This window comes from Atractosteus spatula, chromosome 16 (genome assembly GCF_055471065.1).
Source record: "Atractosteus spatula isolate fAtrSpa1 chromosome 16, fAtrSpa1.hap1, whole genome shotgun sequence".
NCBI classification, from domain to species: Eukaryota; Metazoa; Chordata; class Actinopteri; order Semionotiformes; family Lepisosteidae; genus Atractosteus; species Atractosteus spatula.
In genome coordinates, this window is record NC_142721.1 from 13,753,997 (window position 1) to 13,770,332 (window position 16,336).

Genomic DNA, 16,336 nt, shown 5'->3' on the forward strand with positions numbered 1-16,336 from the left:
GTCAATAGGAAGGCAGAAGCTGAAAACTATCCTGTATTCCTGGTTCATAGTAAATGCTCCATATTTAACTTGAAAACAGAATGCACATTATGGGTTTGAAGAGTTTAACACATTGAGAAAAATCAGAAAAGGTACACCACGGATGCTCTCGAAAGTTGTTCAAATTTATTTACAGCTTTGAGGAAATTAGCGGTGTACTGATCTTCTTAGACACGAATTACACAAGGCAGGAGTACAATTGTACATTACTCTTATTTCTCACTTTGCCGAGAATGTTTAGAAATGTTTTTAAGTTTAAGTTCGTGTCCGCTGTTTAGTTTTTCCTACAATTGCTATTTACTCATTGTCACGTTGCACTGCAATATGGATTGCACTAATTTTGACGTTAATTCCACTACAGTTCCGTAACTACTGTGCACAGACATGAAAAACGCAACGCTGAGAGGGAAATGTTGCAGATTAACCAGAGAATCGTCTCCGGGGAAAACAAAATAATACTTGTTCAACTAGCTATCAACTTGCTCACTGCAATCCAATCAACACTTTCTGGTCATGCAGACATGCAGGAGTTTTCTGACAATTCATTACAGTTTCTGTTTTTTGTACAGTTAAACAGCGCAGCGAGACGCATCAAGGAAAGCTACATCATCGACGTTTGAACGCATTCTTTGACAGACGCTGCATACAGCAACCCGAACAGCGTGCAGCAGAGCGCAGCCCCGTAGACGTGACGCTCTTTCCTGTGAGTGTCCGCGAGCGGGCGTGACGCTTGGCCCTGTGAGCACCGTCACTTCCGCTCCGGGCCTCTTTGTTGCGCTGTTGTGTGTCGAGTCGGGCTGCACTCGGCCGGCGGTGTTGCTGCTGCCGTTTTCCAGTTTAACCTTTTTGGGGGGGGAAAAGGAATGGGAAAGAAGACACGGACGGGAACGGGTCGCAGGACCATCCTCCAGCTTTCGCCACCGGGGCCTCGCGGCTTCCCTGCGGGCGGCGCCGGCTGTCGTGAAGAGGGTGCCGGATCCGGTTCGGAAGGTAGCTCGGTCTGTTGTCGGGCTTAGGCCTCGTCTCAGTCCTCGGGCTGGGGTGGGCGGAAGCAGACGGGGCTAGATGGGTTTGAAACTGGCTGCTGCCTGTGGCGGCGCGCCGGTGGGCCGGCGGACAGGAGTCTGTACGAGGTGTAGTGTCGTGCTCAAAAACAACCCTGGGAAACCCGGGTTTCTACAACGGGGGGTTTCACTGGGGAGGTGCATTGGCGTACATCGTGCGTGTTCGAACTGCAGTGTATCTGAGACGGGTGCTTGCCTAGTGTGGGTATTATCCCATATATTAATATTTATACCATGTGCCCCGCTGTATATTTGACAGGGAAGGAACAGAAGCTAGACTCGAGATTCTGAACGTGGTAACGTCTCTGCTTGTGCGAGGTTATTGATTTAACAGGTCAGACATCGAAGTGCAGCGAGCCAGTGGCGTATCGAAACGTTCCCTGTGGCGGTGATTAAAACGATATAGAGACGGAGGCCTCGCTAGCGTCTTATTAACACGAACTAATGTGGACCTTGATTTCTGCCTTGAATTTTGTTTAGACTAGCCCGCTTGCATCCCTTGAAAACCGGTGCTACAGCAGCTGCTCAGTGTCGGGATGGTCCACTCGAGGGATGGGCTTACTCCGTCCATGTGCCTGACCGATACTGTTTGCAACACGTCTGCTTATTCATTACAGTAATGCGACACCTTTCAAGTATTTGCGAATCAACTTCACGCTGTGTTTTATTTGACTGGCCCGCATCACAATCCCCGGTCTGATTGCTCTGCATTGCTACTCGCTGCTGCAGCTTTTTCCAGAGCTTAACCAGCATTCATGGCAACTCAGAACCGCGCAATTCTGGTGACAGAATTCTCTGTAGGATCACAGCGTTAGTTTTATAATAATAATAATAAACTTTATTTTATATAGCGCCTTTAAAGGTGGCTTCTCAAAGCGAAGGTTTGCAGGATGAAACAACAATAAATAAGAAGAATATACAAGATAAAACACAATTAAAATATATAGAGGAGACCGTGGGTGGTGGTAGTAAGAGAAGCAGAGGGGTGAAGAGTGGAACCAGTGAAGTAAAGGCTTTTCTGAAGAAGAGGGTTTTGAGTCTGGATTTGAAGGAGTTTAGAGAAGGTGACTCTCTGATGTCCTTGGGGAGAGAGTTCCAGAGCTTGGGGGCATAACAGGAGAAGGCCCTGTCACCCATACAATGTAGACGGGCTTGGGGGACAGTAAGGAGAGCAGAATTAGAAGAGCGAAGGTTGTGAGGTGGGGAGTAGGGCGATAATAGTTCAGACAGGTACTGAGGTGCCAAGCCATGCAGAGCCTTATAGGTGAGCATGAGGATTTAAATTAGGATTCTGTTTTCTGTTCTGTTTGGTTACAAAACTTTTAAACATCATTGAGCTGCGAGTCATATGAACACTAGAGCTGTAATAACAGCACTAATGAGGGAAGAATGTGAGATTGGACTGTTGTACTCATTCCTTGTTTTCCAGATTTGTAGGGTTTGGAGGGATGTGTTCAGATGGGTTAACCTTGCCCTGATTTACAGGAGGAAGCAAAATCTAGCCTTTTAAGTGACATTGCGCAGGAAAGGACTATTCAGATGAAGGCAGTGCCCGCTCATGCAGTAGATGTTTTATTCCTGGGGGTTGTGGAATAACCCTTCTCCCTGTGGTGTTTTTCAGATGAGCAGGATGGGAGTGGAGATGCGTCTCACCCTCCCATCTCTAAAGACAACCTTATGGAAACCAAGCCTCCATCTGTGAAAGCTACAGGTAAGAGGAGCTGAATCTTTCTCAGTCTCCCTGAAAGGATTTGTTATGCGTGTTGGTGTTAAAAGCAACGCTGCCGAAAGACGGTGGGTCGTCACTCTTCCTGTGCTCGTATCTTTGGCTTCAAGTAGGTGTGGGCACAGAGTACAGATGAACAGAAGGAAGCACACAGCCTCAGATGTGAGCCTGCCATCTCTAACGTCTGCCGGTCGACTGTACTTAGACGACGGTGTCTGTTTTCTCCTCTGTTTCCGCAGGGGGCCTGTCCTTGCTGGGGGCCTACGAAGACAGCGAGGAAGAGGACGGTGCCGATTCGCAGCCCGCTCCCTCAAACGCCAACCACAACCAGTCTGCGGATATTGACAGCACCCTCGCCAACTTCCTGGCCGTGAGTGTCCGGCGCCCTCCTCCCAGGAGAACATTGTACACCCCCCTCTGGGTATCGAAACAGAAACGCTTTAAGCAAAGCAAAGCTACGTTGTCAGAGATGGCGCGCACTGCAGCCATTACTGCCCTGCAGAGAAATGGTGCCAAAGGGTGTAATTCAGAATGTAGCAGCTGGAAAACATGCAGGATTGAGCAAGCCTGGTAGCTCATTTCATAAAGGATCTTCAGGAGGCAATCAGAGGGAGTTCTTTGGTTTCCTGCACCTGACATGTGCAATAGCCAGAGGTTGTATGTTCTTTTATTCTTTAGACTTGAAGCTAGCAAAGTGGATACCAATGAGATGCCCCCCCCTTCTCCCTCCCCTGGCTAGAGACTAGTTTGTCAGAATGTTGCTCTAGATTTTAGTGTCTGAACAAAATATCGCTTTGTAGGCCTTTCCTCAATTTTTTTGTCTTCCACCTGACAGGAGATCGACGCCATCACAACGCAGCCAGGCCAGACCGCGGAGCGCACCGCAGTAGATTCCTCAGCCCCGGCACCCACCCCACCTCGCCCTGACCCCAAAGATCAGCCCCAAACCCCCAGACACCCTGCTGGCCAGACCGGGAGTGAGGAGGCAGGCACAGGGGCAGAGTTTCAGTATGACACCCAGTACTCGCTGGCAGGAGGTGAGTGGTAGGCATTTTACCCAGTGAAGCTCAGACACCGATTCTGGTGGCCATGATTCAACTGACTTATTTACCTCCTAGCCAGCAATAAACTGTTGAGGGGTTTTTGAGGGGCAGTTGGTTAATTTACTGCCTGTTTGGTCCTGGTGGTATAAGTTCTGAACTATTTTGAGTCATAGTTGGGGAAGATTATGGGTTAACCGATCTGATGCACTAGGCATCAAGTTCTGAGTAACAAGTAACAAGTTCTGAGTGACCAAGCATAGCAATAATATGACAATTCTGCATGCTTGGTTGACGTGGCTTGGCTGATGAATAAATAAAACAGCGAATGCTTCTTTTGATCTTAAGTTTTTCCAGTTGTCCGTGTACGGGCTTTTATGTTCCCTCTGTATTCAAGCTCAGTCCAATCTGGAGGAGACAGGGGTGGTCTTTCTGGGTCGGATACTGATCTTTTTCCTTTGCTGATGAATTTTTCTCTGAATGTCACGTGTTGGTTTTCCTCCCTGTACCAGTGGGCGTGGAGATGGGAGACTGGCAGGAGGTCTGGGATGAGAACACGGGGTGTTACTACTATTGGAACACCCACACCAACGAGGTCACCTGGCAGCTCCCCCATTACCTGGCGCACCAGGTGCAGGACCTGCAGCAGTACCCTGACAGGTACCGTGCCAGACGAACTGCATGCTCTTGGCACTGCGCGCGTTGCTGGCGGTAGCACTGCCTGCTGGACGATTCCTGCAGTCATTAGAAGAACAAAACAAGAGAGCAGGCTTTTCAGGTTTGGAGACCATCCTGGCCATGGCGTTGTCTGTTTACTAGGGAAATATTTTGAAGGCGATCATTTAGAATAGGCATGGCATGGTGACACATTGGGTAGTATTGCTGCCTTGCAGCACTGGGGCCCTGGGTTCAGTTCCAGGGGGTGATATCCTTGTTGAGTTTGTATGGTCTCCCTGTGTTCACGTGGCTTTCTTCCCACAGTCCAGAGACACGCTAGTAGGTTAATTGGCTTCAGGGAAAATTGATGGTAGAGTGTGTGCTCTACAATGGACTGGTGTCCCATCCGATGGTTAGAAAATGGATGGATGTTTAGAAAAGTTTGCTTGATGCATTAGCCTGTGATGGGTTTTACACAACCACATGCCAAAGCACATTGATATACGTTTAGGATGTTGTTGGAGGTTTTCTGTCCCATTACCCTTTCAAATCCCCCCCCCCCCCCACCCTTCCTTGTTCCCCAGTAGTTCCATTGCAACAGCCTTATGTCGTCCCTCGTTTACATACCAGGACTTCCACCTGGGTGTGTGGAGTAGGACAGCCACAAACCACCCACTCCAGCGTCACGTCAGTAAAGTCCAAATTTCTGTCATGTCTTTCCTCTGGATGTTTTCATTTTCCTTTTTCTAGTTTAACCGTGAGATTAAGGTTTGCAGTTTTTTTTCAGGATGAGATGGAACCCTAGTACGCAGTAACCTTTAACATTTTTTTGTAGTTCCAGTGTGGCAGTCAACGGCACCAGTACGACACAGAGCGGCGGTTTTTACCCCGAGCAGAACTCGACAGTCCCAGCCGCTGTGCCAGCCGTCAAAAAAGAAGTCAAAAAGGTCTGTTCAGAGCTGAAGTCAGGTTTGGGTAACTTCAGTGGTACAGGCAATACTGCATGTAAAAACTCTGCTTAAAATGTAATTTCTATTGCTTTGAAATAGGTTTAGTTGCAGGAATTATAAAATAAGCCCGTTGCATTGCTTGTTGTCCCTCCAAGCAGGAAGTAATGGAGAGTGTGGTGGCTCTGACCAGCGAGGAAGAGGAGAGGCAAGGGGTCGCCGCGTCCCTGCTGGCTCCCCTCATCTCAGACGAGGTGAAGGAGGCTGAGGAGCGATGGAGGAAGAAGGTCATCGCCGTGGTGGAGGGCAAGCAGGACTCTGGGGAGGGGGAGGGGCAGCCTGTGGAAGACCCCGCGCCTGCGGAGGCGGACGCCCATTCCCAGGGAGACCCCCGCAGCAACGCCCAATCAGGAGAGAGCTCAGAAGGGGAAGCGGCAGAGGAGGAGGAAGAGATGGAGGAAGATACCATTGAGCTGGAGTTGGCGCTAGAGAGGAAGAAGGTGGGGACTTGTCGCTTCTCGGTGTCTGGGCACGGATGCAGTTCTGGTCCTGGGGGTTTTCTAGATCTCTTCAAAAAACTCCAGCATCTAAACAGCTGGTAGAAGGCCTTTAATTGGTCCCCTTAAGCCAGTAATGAGCTGATTCAAGCCAGGTTTGGAACCAACACCTGCAGAGACACCAGCCATCTAGCACCAGGGGTCTGCTCCTCTAGGGGGAGTTAGTCAGGTTTGATCTAGGCCTTGGGTACGGATTTCAAAAGGCTGCCCTTCCTATTTAAAAAAAAAGACTTGGAACATGTAGTGCATCTGTCCTCTTGAAGGTGTCCGTGACCTCCCTCTCCCTTCCCCTGCAGGCAGAGCTGCGCGCCCTAGAGGAGGGGGATGGTAGTGCAGGAGGCTCCAGCCCCTGTTCCGACGTCAGCCAGGAGGGCAGCCGCAGCGCCCTTCTCAGGAAGGCCAAGTGGAAGACGTCTTTCCTGCGCTCCGCCAGCCCGGACTCCAACAGCCGCGGCTCGGAGAAGGCAGGGAGGAATAGCCCAGACCCCCCCGACACCGGTATGATCCAGGGCTTGCAGTTGGGTTTTAGGGGAATCATGTTGGGGTATCAGCTTGAAACCTCTCTTATATTTGGCACATCTGGCTGATTTGGCAATTAGTTAATTGATCCGAGCAGCTCATCCAGCTTCAACAGCATGGCCTGGTTCCGTATTCCTGCAACCCACTGGGTTAAGAAAGTGCCTTCTGCTCTTACTTCTAAATTCATGTCCATGTCGTTTCCACTTGTGTCCTGTGGGTCCTGTTTCGCTGTTTATTTTGAAGACGTGCTCAGAGTTGACTTAGGGCTTTTGAGGATTTGGAATAACCGCATCAGGTTGTACAGTCTGTCTAGGACATCAGAGGTTCAGTTGTCATTTTTTTGTTCGGATGTGTAATAGTTTGTGCTGTTTCTTCCCCGTTTTATTAACTTCTTAAATGTATGAGGGCGCTTGCACACTCGCATGCTTGTAGTCCGGAGTGCCGTGTTTCCTAGCTGCTGAGGGGTGTGGTGGTTTTCTTGCAGCACATTCCAAGGTGAATGAGAAGCAAGAGGAGGAGGAGCAGGTGGAAGCAGAGGTCTCAGTGGAGAAGCCCAAACCCAGACCGGTCCCCAAGGAGGAGGAGGAGACGGCGGATCTCAAGGTAACGTTGGTCTTCTGGGTCTGAATTCCGGGTCCTTGCTGCCGCCTGGTTCCTACACGCTCCAGAATTCCCCCCCCCCCATTTTTCAGTTGCATATTGCTAACCGTGAAGATGAAATGTTTCTTACTCTAAGGTTGTGTGGTGACATTTTTTACCCCAATGCATTTTCTTTTTTTTCCCCCCCCAGTTTCAGATTGGAGAGCTTGCAAACACCTTAACCAGCAAAATGGAATTTTTGGGGATTAACAAAAAGACCATATCTAACTTCCAGCTGCTGCTCTTGCAGACAGAGGTAATGAAATTGTTTGATTCTTAGGAGAACGCACCCGATAGTTCAGGCTTGTCTCATTCTTAAAATATTTTGAGATACTCAATTCTGACCTTGGCTGAATGCTACTATACTGGCAGTATAGACAGTAATAAATAGGTTGATGAACTTTTTCAGTAGGGATGCAAATTTACAGTAAAAATAAATATTGTAGCTTTATCACGTCAAAAATGCAAATCGTGGTAACAAAAAGTAAAACTAAAATATACTGAGGTTCAAAAGAAATGAATAGCTCCATGATTTTGGAAAAAGTAAGTATACAACTTTTGGATAATTATTGACTGTTTGGGCTCATTTTACTTCATCAGTCATTACTTAATCACTTCAGTAAGTAACGATTAATGATCAATTCTGGTGATGAGCACTGGGGTGATATCTGGCATCAGTCAGTGTAATCAATTTGTGTCCAGTATTATATCGGTGCACCCGCTGCAAACTTTTTTCCTTATGATAGCTTTGTGAAGTGGTTGTACTTATAAATCGTAAGTATCTTTTGATGCTTGATATAGTTGGGATTACCAAATTATTTCTGTAGACAACAGAGGCTATTATGTTGCAGTAACGATAACTTGTTTGGTTGTCTATTACTTTCACTTGGACGTTATCTTTGTGTCCTCAAGTCACCTGCTCCAGTTCTTGAAATACTGCAGGACTAGTTACTGCAGAACAACTTTTTTAAAATCCCTGTGCTTAGCTCTGGGTTTCACGCTACAATGCCCAAATTCAATTTCTGCGACAGAGGTCAACACCTGTGCCGGTTTCCTGGCTGATGCGCTAATAGTTTTGAAGCTGTTGAATGTCGGTGGTAGTGTGCTGTAAGAAATGTTCTTCCCTCTGACTTATTCCTCCCTTCTCTCTACACAGACTCGGATCACAGACTGGCGAGAAGGAGCTCTGAATGGAAATTATCTGAAGCGCAGGCTTCAAGAAGCTGCCGAACAGATTAAACATTATGAACTTAACGCCACACCTAAGGGCTGGCTCTGCCACTGGGACAGGTACGCTCTCTCTACCTTTTTCACCTTTCACTCCCCTGACCCCAGCTGACCTCAGCTGTGACATCACCTCCGCTAGATGATGCAATTCTGCGAGTTTTAATAATGGGGGGTTAAAATGGAACCACAGCAGCAGCAGCAGCCGTGGCGAAGGCAGCGAATTTCTCCCCCGTGCAACTGACTATTTGGACCGGTCTGTAGCACCAGACCCTAAAGACAGAATAAAACGGGCCTGTCCAACTAAACGAGAAACGCGCCCTCCCCCACAATGCCTGCCGTGGGCCCTCCTCTCTGTGGGGCCGTGACAGCGGAAGGGTACCGTAGTTTCTAGGAAGGTGGTTGCGCACGCGAGAGCTGTACGCTTTGCAGGACGACCCCTTCGGTGAGAGAATGAGTGACAGAGACATCCTGGAGGAAAACGTGTCACGGCATCAGTAAGAGAGAAGACCGAGAATTTTCCCGGACGTGCAGGTCAGACTACTTTTTTTTTCCATTGTTTTCTGTTTGCTCTTTTTACTTTGTGTTCCGTAATGTAATTCTTATATACCACAGCTTTTTTTAACTTCCTTGGAGCATCACTTTAGGTTCAGGCTTCTGGGACTTTGATTTTCAATTTCTGTGTCAAGCAGTTTGTTTTTGACACTTTTTTTGGTTTTTTTCCTGGTGGTCTCAAATTCATCCCCTTTTTTGCACCAGCTGGGACTTGATCATGTATGTATTTTGCAAACAAGGTGGGTTCCTTTACTGTCCGGAAGGGGTGTACTGTGTGCCCCCTTCCTGCTGTCAGCGAGAGACCGTTTTTTTCCCTCCGGACTCTGACTTTGTCTTGGGTAACTGTTGGGCTCCCTGGGCCACTGACGCAGTTACCCCCCCAAAGAATTGTGCACAGCTCAGCTCTCGGGCTCCCTCCTGCCTTTGCTCACAGCAGTTCAGTCCACTGCAGCTGTGCAGCATTTGCGTTGCCTGCAGGGGCTCCTGACGTTGCTGAGACGGCTCTCTTTCTGTTTCCTCTGCTCTAGAGAACACAGACGGTATTTCTATGTCAACGATCAGACCAGCGCCTCGCAGTGGGAGTTTCCCGACGTGGACGGGGAGAAGGAGGCTGAAGGAGGGGGCACCTCTGGTCCTGCCGAGCACAGCTCTGTGGTCCCTGGCGACTCGAAACCACCGCCTGAGCCCCCAGGGGTCTATACAGGTCAGAGGTCACATACTCAATCAGCACAATATGTCGTGTCGTGCTGTTTTTTCACTGACAACCTGTTTGTGTTTTTGTCAAAGCCACGTGGAACAGCTTGATAAGTTAGGCATTTTTACAGGATCTAGGACTAATCTCTAGCTTAAGGCATGTTTTCCCTTTTAAAAAAAGATATGGGATCGTTCAACGTGGCTTTGCAGTTTTTCTAAATATTCTTGAATAGCGTGCTGCAGTTACGGTTCCTGAAAGACCTCTCTCTGTCTTTTGGACGTAAAAACTCACCTTTGGATGACCTGGCTGTTATCGTGCCTAGAAAACCCACTGTTAACAGTTGCTGGAAGACTTCCCTCGTGTGCTTGGCTCATCGCGTGACCGTTCTTACAGGTGCCAGCAGTTTCATGGGCCTTGCCCCTGTGCAGCAGGGGATGGCCTCTTACTGGAACCTGACCCAGCCCCCACTCCCGCCACCCACTGACCCGCCCCTGCCTGACGAGTGCCCCCCTCCCCCACCGCCGCCCCCGGACTCGCCGCCCCCGCCCCCTCCGCCACCCCTCAGCGAGGACGGGGAGATTGAGGAAGTCGAGATGGAGGATGAGGACGGGGAGCCTCCCGCTCCAGGGACTGAGGAAGAGGCCAGTCGCAAGCCTGCTCAGCCCCAGGCGGGGTCCACTGCCAAGGTAGGACTGGTTGGGGGGGGGGGGGGGAGGCTGGGGTAACAAACCACTGAGGAGTGGCGGTCTGGGCCCCTGGCTGGCTTGTTGCTAATTGATTGGAGCACCTCCTCCAGCTGTTTCCTGAAAGAAGCCAATGTCTTGACACAAACCATTTTGTAAAAAAAAAAAGCCTCCTATTCTCGATTTAAAATACACTTCCATTGAGCCTCTGCTTGTGTCCTCTGTTTATAATAATACTTACACTCACACGGTGCTTTTCTGGACACTCCGCTCCAGGCACTTTACAGTGTGTAGCCCCCATGGCAGCCAGAGTGCGCCAGTACAATCACCACACACCAGTTGTCAGTGGGGGGGGAGAAAAGAAGGATGAAGCCAGTTCATTCACTGTTGATCTTGAAAGCAAGATCTTCTGGGCTGACTTTGAGGATTTTCATTGCTTGTATCGGGTCCCCTCGTGGCTTCCCTTTTCAAGTCCAAAAAGGTTCACATCCTTTAATCTGTAACTAGTAAGTGACGCAAGTCAGAAGGAGCTCGAACAACATGGTTATGAAAATTAGCTTTTTTTCCCTCTGTTCTGTAACCTACCTCAACTGTGCCACAGAATCCCAGAACCTCCAATCACTAAATTCCTCAGCCTTATGCACGATGTCCTTATTTTTAAGCCATGCATTCTGTACCAATCAGGCAGTGGCATTGTTCTCCAGATGTCCATGTATGATTTACAGAAACCTGTCTTGTCCAGATCCTTGCCAACAAGCTCTGAAAGAGGTCGTGCCAGTGTTGCTGTATTCATTGGATTTGGGCAAATTTCCTCTGAAACGTATGTTTGAGACTTCGCCACGAAGAACCTGGTTTTGGAAGGACCAGGGCGGGTGTTGTTTTGCAGTGTTAGCAGGGGAGGAGGGCTGGCTGACGCTGTTCTGCGCTTTCTCTCAGCCCTGCGAGCCGGCCCGCCCGCCCAGCCCACCGGCGAAGGCAGTGAAGCGGAGGGCGCCGAGCTCCGCCCCCGGCCCCGCCCAGAAGACCGTCACCATCGGCAGCAGCCCCATCCTGTACAGCCAGCCCGCCGTGTCCGCAGGTGAGAGCACCGCTGCATTCTGGGAGCGAGGGGCGGAGCCCAATTGAAAACCCTGCCTGGGGAATTTTGTAAGCGATTGTACCCTAGTTTATTAAAGTAGTTTTAATTCTAAATCTGAAGTTTAGAAGCAGGAGTAAATAATAGTGTAAAGGTGTTTTTTTTAATTAGTATGTTTTAGGAGGGAACTCGCTTATCCATTTCTGTGGCTATTTCTATGAGAATCATTTCATATATTTGTAAGTCGTTTATGGGAACGTTAGTCGGTGCCATTCTCTGCAGAGTGTAGTCAAACATGCCATTGCTTAATTCAGTCCTGATGTGCATTATAAATCCCAGATGTTAAATGGATCCTTAGGGAGTGAGTCAGTAAGCGGGGTGATTCATGTTTCCCATTAAGCCTGTTTAACAGCCGAAGTTGGCGATTTTTTTTTTTTAATGCAGGCCTGTGTACGTCTGTCCCTGCAGGTCCTATGATGTCTGCCCCTGTTTACTGGGGGGTCTCAGCGGTGGCAGTCCCCACGCCACCCGCTGAGACGGGGGCCCCTACTGCCCCAACGCCCCCCTCTCAGCCTCCTCCTCCTGCCCCGTCATCCAGTGTTGCTGACCAGGCTGCAGGCAAAATGCAGGCCATGGAGAAAATGAAAAAAGTGAAAAAGGACAAGGTGGGCATACTGTTTTCCCTTTACTTTTGTGCAGGCAGCTCTCTGTCCAGCCCTCTGGGGCCTCTTGCTAGTTTGGTCGATCACCATATGTCGTAGAAGATTGTACTTTGCACATTTTAATTGTAACTTTTACTTCCAGCATTATTATTTCAATGTCCGTATATTGGCTCTTGTGATAGTTGTACTGGTAGCAGGTGATACCATTATAACTTAATTATATAAGGAAGCAATACTAGATATGTGACGTAGTGCTTTATCACTGAGGAAGGCTTAATTTAAATCACTTGTTAGTAAGGAGCACCCTACTCGTGTTCAAATTGTGATCATTTAAGCAGGTGATGTCTTGCATGATATGTAAATTACTTTATTTAACACGATCTGATTCCCCTTCACCATTCAAGGAAGGAGATCTCTTAGTTAACCAAATTAAGAGCTTAATTGGGCGTTAAGGTCTGGAAGAACCTTAATGTGAGTAAGATGGCAGCTGTCAAACCAGCTGTCCAGAACTGGGCCGTTGACCTTTGCCCTCAAGGAAAAGCAGTTCCCTGCTTCCAATTCCCTCCTCAAACTGAGGCCAATAAGAGGATGGTTTCCTCTCGCTCTCCGCAGGCAAAGAAGAGCAAGACGAAGATGCCGTCCCTGGTGAAGAAGTGGCAGAGCATCCAGAAGGAACTGGACGAGGAGGAGAAATCGAGCTCCAGCGACGAGGACCGCGACCTGCAGAACCATAAGCGCATCGAGGAGTGGAAACAGCAGCAGCTCGTCACGTAAGCCCCCCCCAGTCGCGGGTCAATGTAGACTTCCCAGTATTCAACACGGGCCTGTCCCGTCGTATTAGCCCCCAAACTTCAGGGCGCCGTGTTCTCTCATGCTCCTCGGCGGCTGGTGGACTGGGGCACGAACTGTATCTCATCAAGTCTGCACGTTCAGCGACAGTATTTTTAGAGTTTATACTTCGGGAGATTTCATCGTGCATCGTTCGGGGAAATTATTCTTTGCTGGGGCAGCCAACATTTTCAATCACTGAAACCTCTTTCAGAGATTTTGACACCTTTTTGCTCTTTTTCTCTGCAGCGGCAAAGCTGGGAAAAACGCCAACTTCGAGGCTCTTCCCGTGGACTGGAGAGAGAGGCTGAAGAGAAGGAAAATTATGCAGAGCTCCTAGCCTGGACTCCCGGGTTCTTTCATACAGCGCTCCCGGAACATCTTTGCTAGTTTACACGGACTTTGAAAACCGTTTTTGTAAGTTTAAAAAATGGGCCAAAGCTTAAAAGTGAACAGCGTGCGCTGAGGCCGAGTTGAAACTGCCTTCTTTTGTAGGGGGGGGGGGTATTTTTTGTAAGCTCTTGCGTCAGGGTTTCTTGGAGGAGGGGGCAGGACTGGGTCAGGTGGTTCAGTTTTGACGTCAAAAGCCATGACCTTCCCAGCCCCCCCCCCCCACCGCCTTCTGCCTGGTTTTCCATCGAGATTTCCAGATGTAAAGCTGGAAGTCGGCAAACCGCGGGATTTCCACGGACTGAGGGAAACGGAGCGAGTTTTGTGGTAGCGGGGCAAAGAGACAGGACCCTGTGCAGGTCCATACTGGCAAAGGAAGAAATCGTTCCCATCCAGTATGGCGAAAAGACAGAGAAGTACTTTCTGAAAAATCATGGATTTTTAACTACTTCAGTTCTATCCATTTACTTTTTTCCAGTTTTTGTCCACTTTTTATTCTGTGCTCCGGAGGTCCTGCTGTGTTTTAATGCTGACCGTGAAAGACTTGCCCAATATATATATTTTTTTTTAGTAAGGTTTAGCTACAGCTGTGTTAGACCAATTGTGTCCTTCTAAGGAGAAAAAAAAAGTATTTCATTTAAGGCATTTCATTTTGTTTTGTTTTTTATTTGCAAAACAGCGGGGGTGTTTTTTGCAAAGTGGTGTCCGTTTCACTTCTGTGGGATTATTCCCATCTGACCCGAGACTTTTGAATGCCGGATTGCCATGGAGCTTGTCTCTGGCAAGGTTAGCAAAGGCTTTGTTTCCACAACGGGGATGGGGAGGGAATGAGTTGGGTTCTTGTCTGGCCCGAGGTCGGTCACTTCAGGGTGAGCTTTACACCAGAGCTCATTCCTCTTACAGGGGTGCGTTTCCACAAGTGGCCATAGCCCAGGAGGTGGGCAGAGTTGCTGCTGTCCTGTTCTCGCTGCATTTTGATGCTTTGTGATGATTATTGTGGGGGTGGGGGGGGTCTTTTCTAACCCCTGCTCTAAAATCTGTGGTGCAGCATCTCCGAGGACTTGGGGGGGGTGGGGGTGTGAACGCATTCACTCTGCTGGCCTGCACGTTGTGCCCACCCTGCCAATTTCTAGGTACTAAGCATCGGCCTTTGGGTTTGCTTTGTTACCCCCCCCCCCATCCAACTTTCAGCACTCTGCTCTGGGGGTTTTGAATACACTCAAGCCTTTGTACATTTTGTAAATAAGTATTAAACTTTTTTTTAAAAAAAACAACCCGCTGAGCCTGTCACTTTATTCACGAATGCCTGAAATGTCTTCGTCTGTCCCTCGCCTTTTCAGGTCTCGCACTTGGGTCACCAAAGTTTTTTTTACCGTCATATTTTTACCTCAGCTGAATTATTCAGCACTTCTCTCTGATGCTGATGTATGCCGGTGGCTTTCATGAAGTGCACGGCTTAGATTCCAAACTTTTAGGACTCCCAACGAAGTGTTTTCCAGTCCTTTTGTTTTTGGTGGACCTGCCATCTCACGGCTTTTGCTCAAGTTCTTCTTCACCGGTTCATTTGACTTTCTTAGTTTTTTAACTTTGCCGTCGTCTCACATGGCTGGTATTGGTCCCCATTCGGGTGTGGCGCCCGAGATCAGACCAGCTGGTATCTGCACAATGAAAGAATGGACAGCGGAGGTGTCTTGTACATTGTCATTCCTCCCGGTTTGTTATACAGTCACAGTTAGGGGCAGAGCTGTGGCTCTGTGGCTGGAAGGTTGCCGGTTCAAATCCAGCGGCCGGCAGAGGAATCCTACTCCGTTGGGCCTCTGAGCAAGGCTCTTAACCCCAGCTGCTCCAGGGGTGCCGTATAAATGGCTGACATTGTGCTCTGATCCCAAGCTTCTCTCCCTGTCTGTGTCTCCTGGAGAACAAGCTGGGGTTTGCAAAAAGACAAATTCCTAATGCAAGAAATTGTATATGGCCAATAAAGTGATCTTTATCTTGCGTTAACAGCTGTATATGAACGGGAATAAGGGTAAGTGGTGGAGATGCAGTTTAGTATCCGAGGTTGCTGCAAACGACGTGCTTGAGGTTCAGTAGGTTGAAGTGAACAAACGAACGAGGTGTCTGCACAAGCAAGGGGCGCGATCCAGAGATCTCGGCAGGACTGGGGTCGGGACTCGCTGCTTAGTGGGCGGTGTCCGGTTTAACGTGCAACTTTAGTCACCCTTTATGCCGTCCTTCTTCGCCGCCTTCATGTTCAGGACATGGCGGTGGTGCTTCGATTTCATTTTGCAAGAAAAAGTTGTAAATGTTTGCATGACGCTGCAAGTGTACAGCTGAAGAAAAGCTGTGGCATTGGAACCGCAAAAAAATAATACAAACCTTTCGGCACATTCGAAGTTACCGCCTTCAAAACCTTACATTAAAGACCCCCCAAAAAACAAATCATGTGCTACATAAACCCCAACTATGCGGACACCATTGTTAGGTGCAAAATATACATCTTTTATGCAAGTTGTAACCGATGCTATTATATTTCGTTTACAAAGCAGGTGCGTACAGAAGCAAGCGGAGTTGGCTGGCTTTGATTTTAGTATTTTTGTTGTTACTGCAGTTTTCTGTGTACGTATCACTGGCCCTCGACCCTGGCTTTATAATGCACTCGCACACCGTGACCCTGCCCCGAAGGTACAGGACTTCGGTGACGTCATGAAAGGGCAGCTACACCCTGTAGTTCTGCGGTCGCCAAGAAACCGCGTTCTCGTGTACGTGCGCTGCCTAGCAACGGGCTCTTCTCTCGTCCAAAGGGTAGGAGAGAGTCGTCTTGGTCAGAATTTAAAAAAAAAAACAACTAAACTTGCACCCGCTGTAGCGCGGACGTCTCCGGTGAGTATTAACAACTGTTTTCTAAGAAGCCGGCAGCTCCAGTGCAGGATTTTGATGTCCAGCTTTTGGAAACCAAGTTATTACAACCTCTATCAACCCCCCCCCCCGCTGAGCAAAACACGTGACTAGAAGTTGTTTCTAAGGTTAACGCTGCAGT

General features: G+C 48.7%; 1 protein-coding gene across 4 annotated transcripts; it reads left to right on the forward strand.

Annotated features, from left to right (window-relative positions):
- Positions 1-806: 806 nt before the first annotated feature.
- Positions 807-14,576, forward strand: fnbp4 (formin binding protein 4). Of its 4 annotated transcripts, none has more exons than XM_088934808.1 (17): positions 807-1,029; positions 2,725-2,814; positions 3,069-3,199; positions 3,665-3,866; positions 4,382-4,529; positions 5,362-5,473; positions 5,632-5,973; positions 6,327-6,528; positions 7,034-7,152; positions 7,340-7,444; positions 8,345-8,478; positions 9,495-9,670; positions 10,055-10,347; positions 11,281-11,422; positions 11,888-12,084; positions 12,694-12,851; positions 13,159-14,576. In XM_088934808.1, the coding sequence occupies exons 1-17, from the start codon at positions 903-905 to the stop codon at positions 13,247-13,249; spliced, it is 2,769 nt and encodes a 922-aa protein (XP_088790934.1). In that variant the 5' UTR covers positions 807-902; the 3' UTR covers positions 13,250-14,576. The 4 variants fall into 4 exon arrangements, with proteins under 4 accessions (XP_088790934.1, XP_088790935.1, XP_088790932.1 ...); XM_088934809.1 differs by having other exon boundaries at positions 5,635-5,973; XM_088934806.1 differs by having other exon boundaries at positions 11,864-12,084; positions 13,159-14,574.
- The last annotated feature ends 1,760 nt before the right edge of the window (positions 14,577-16,336 follow it).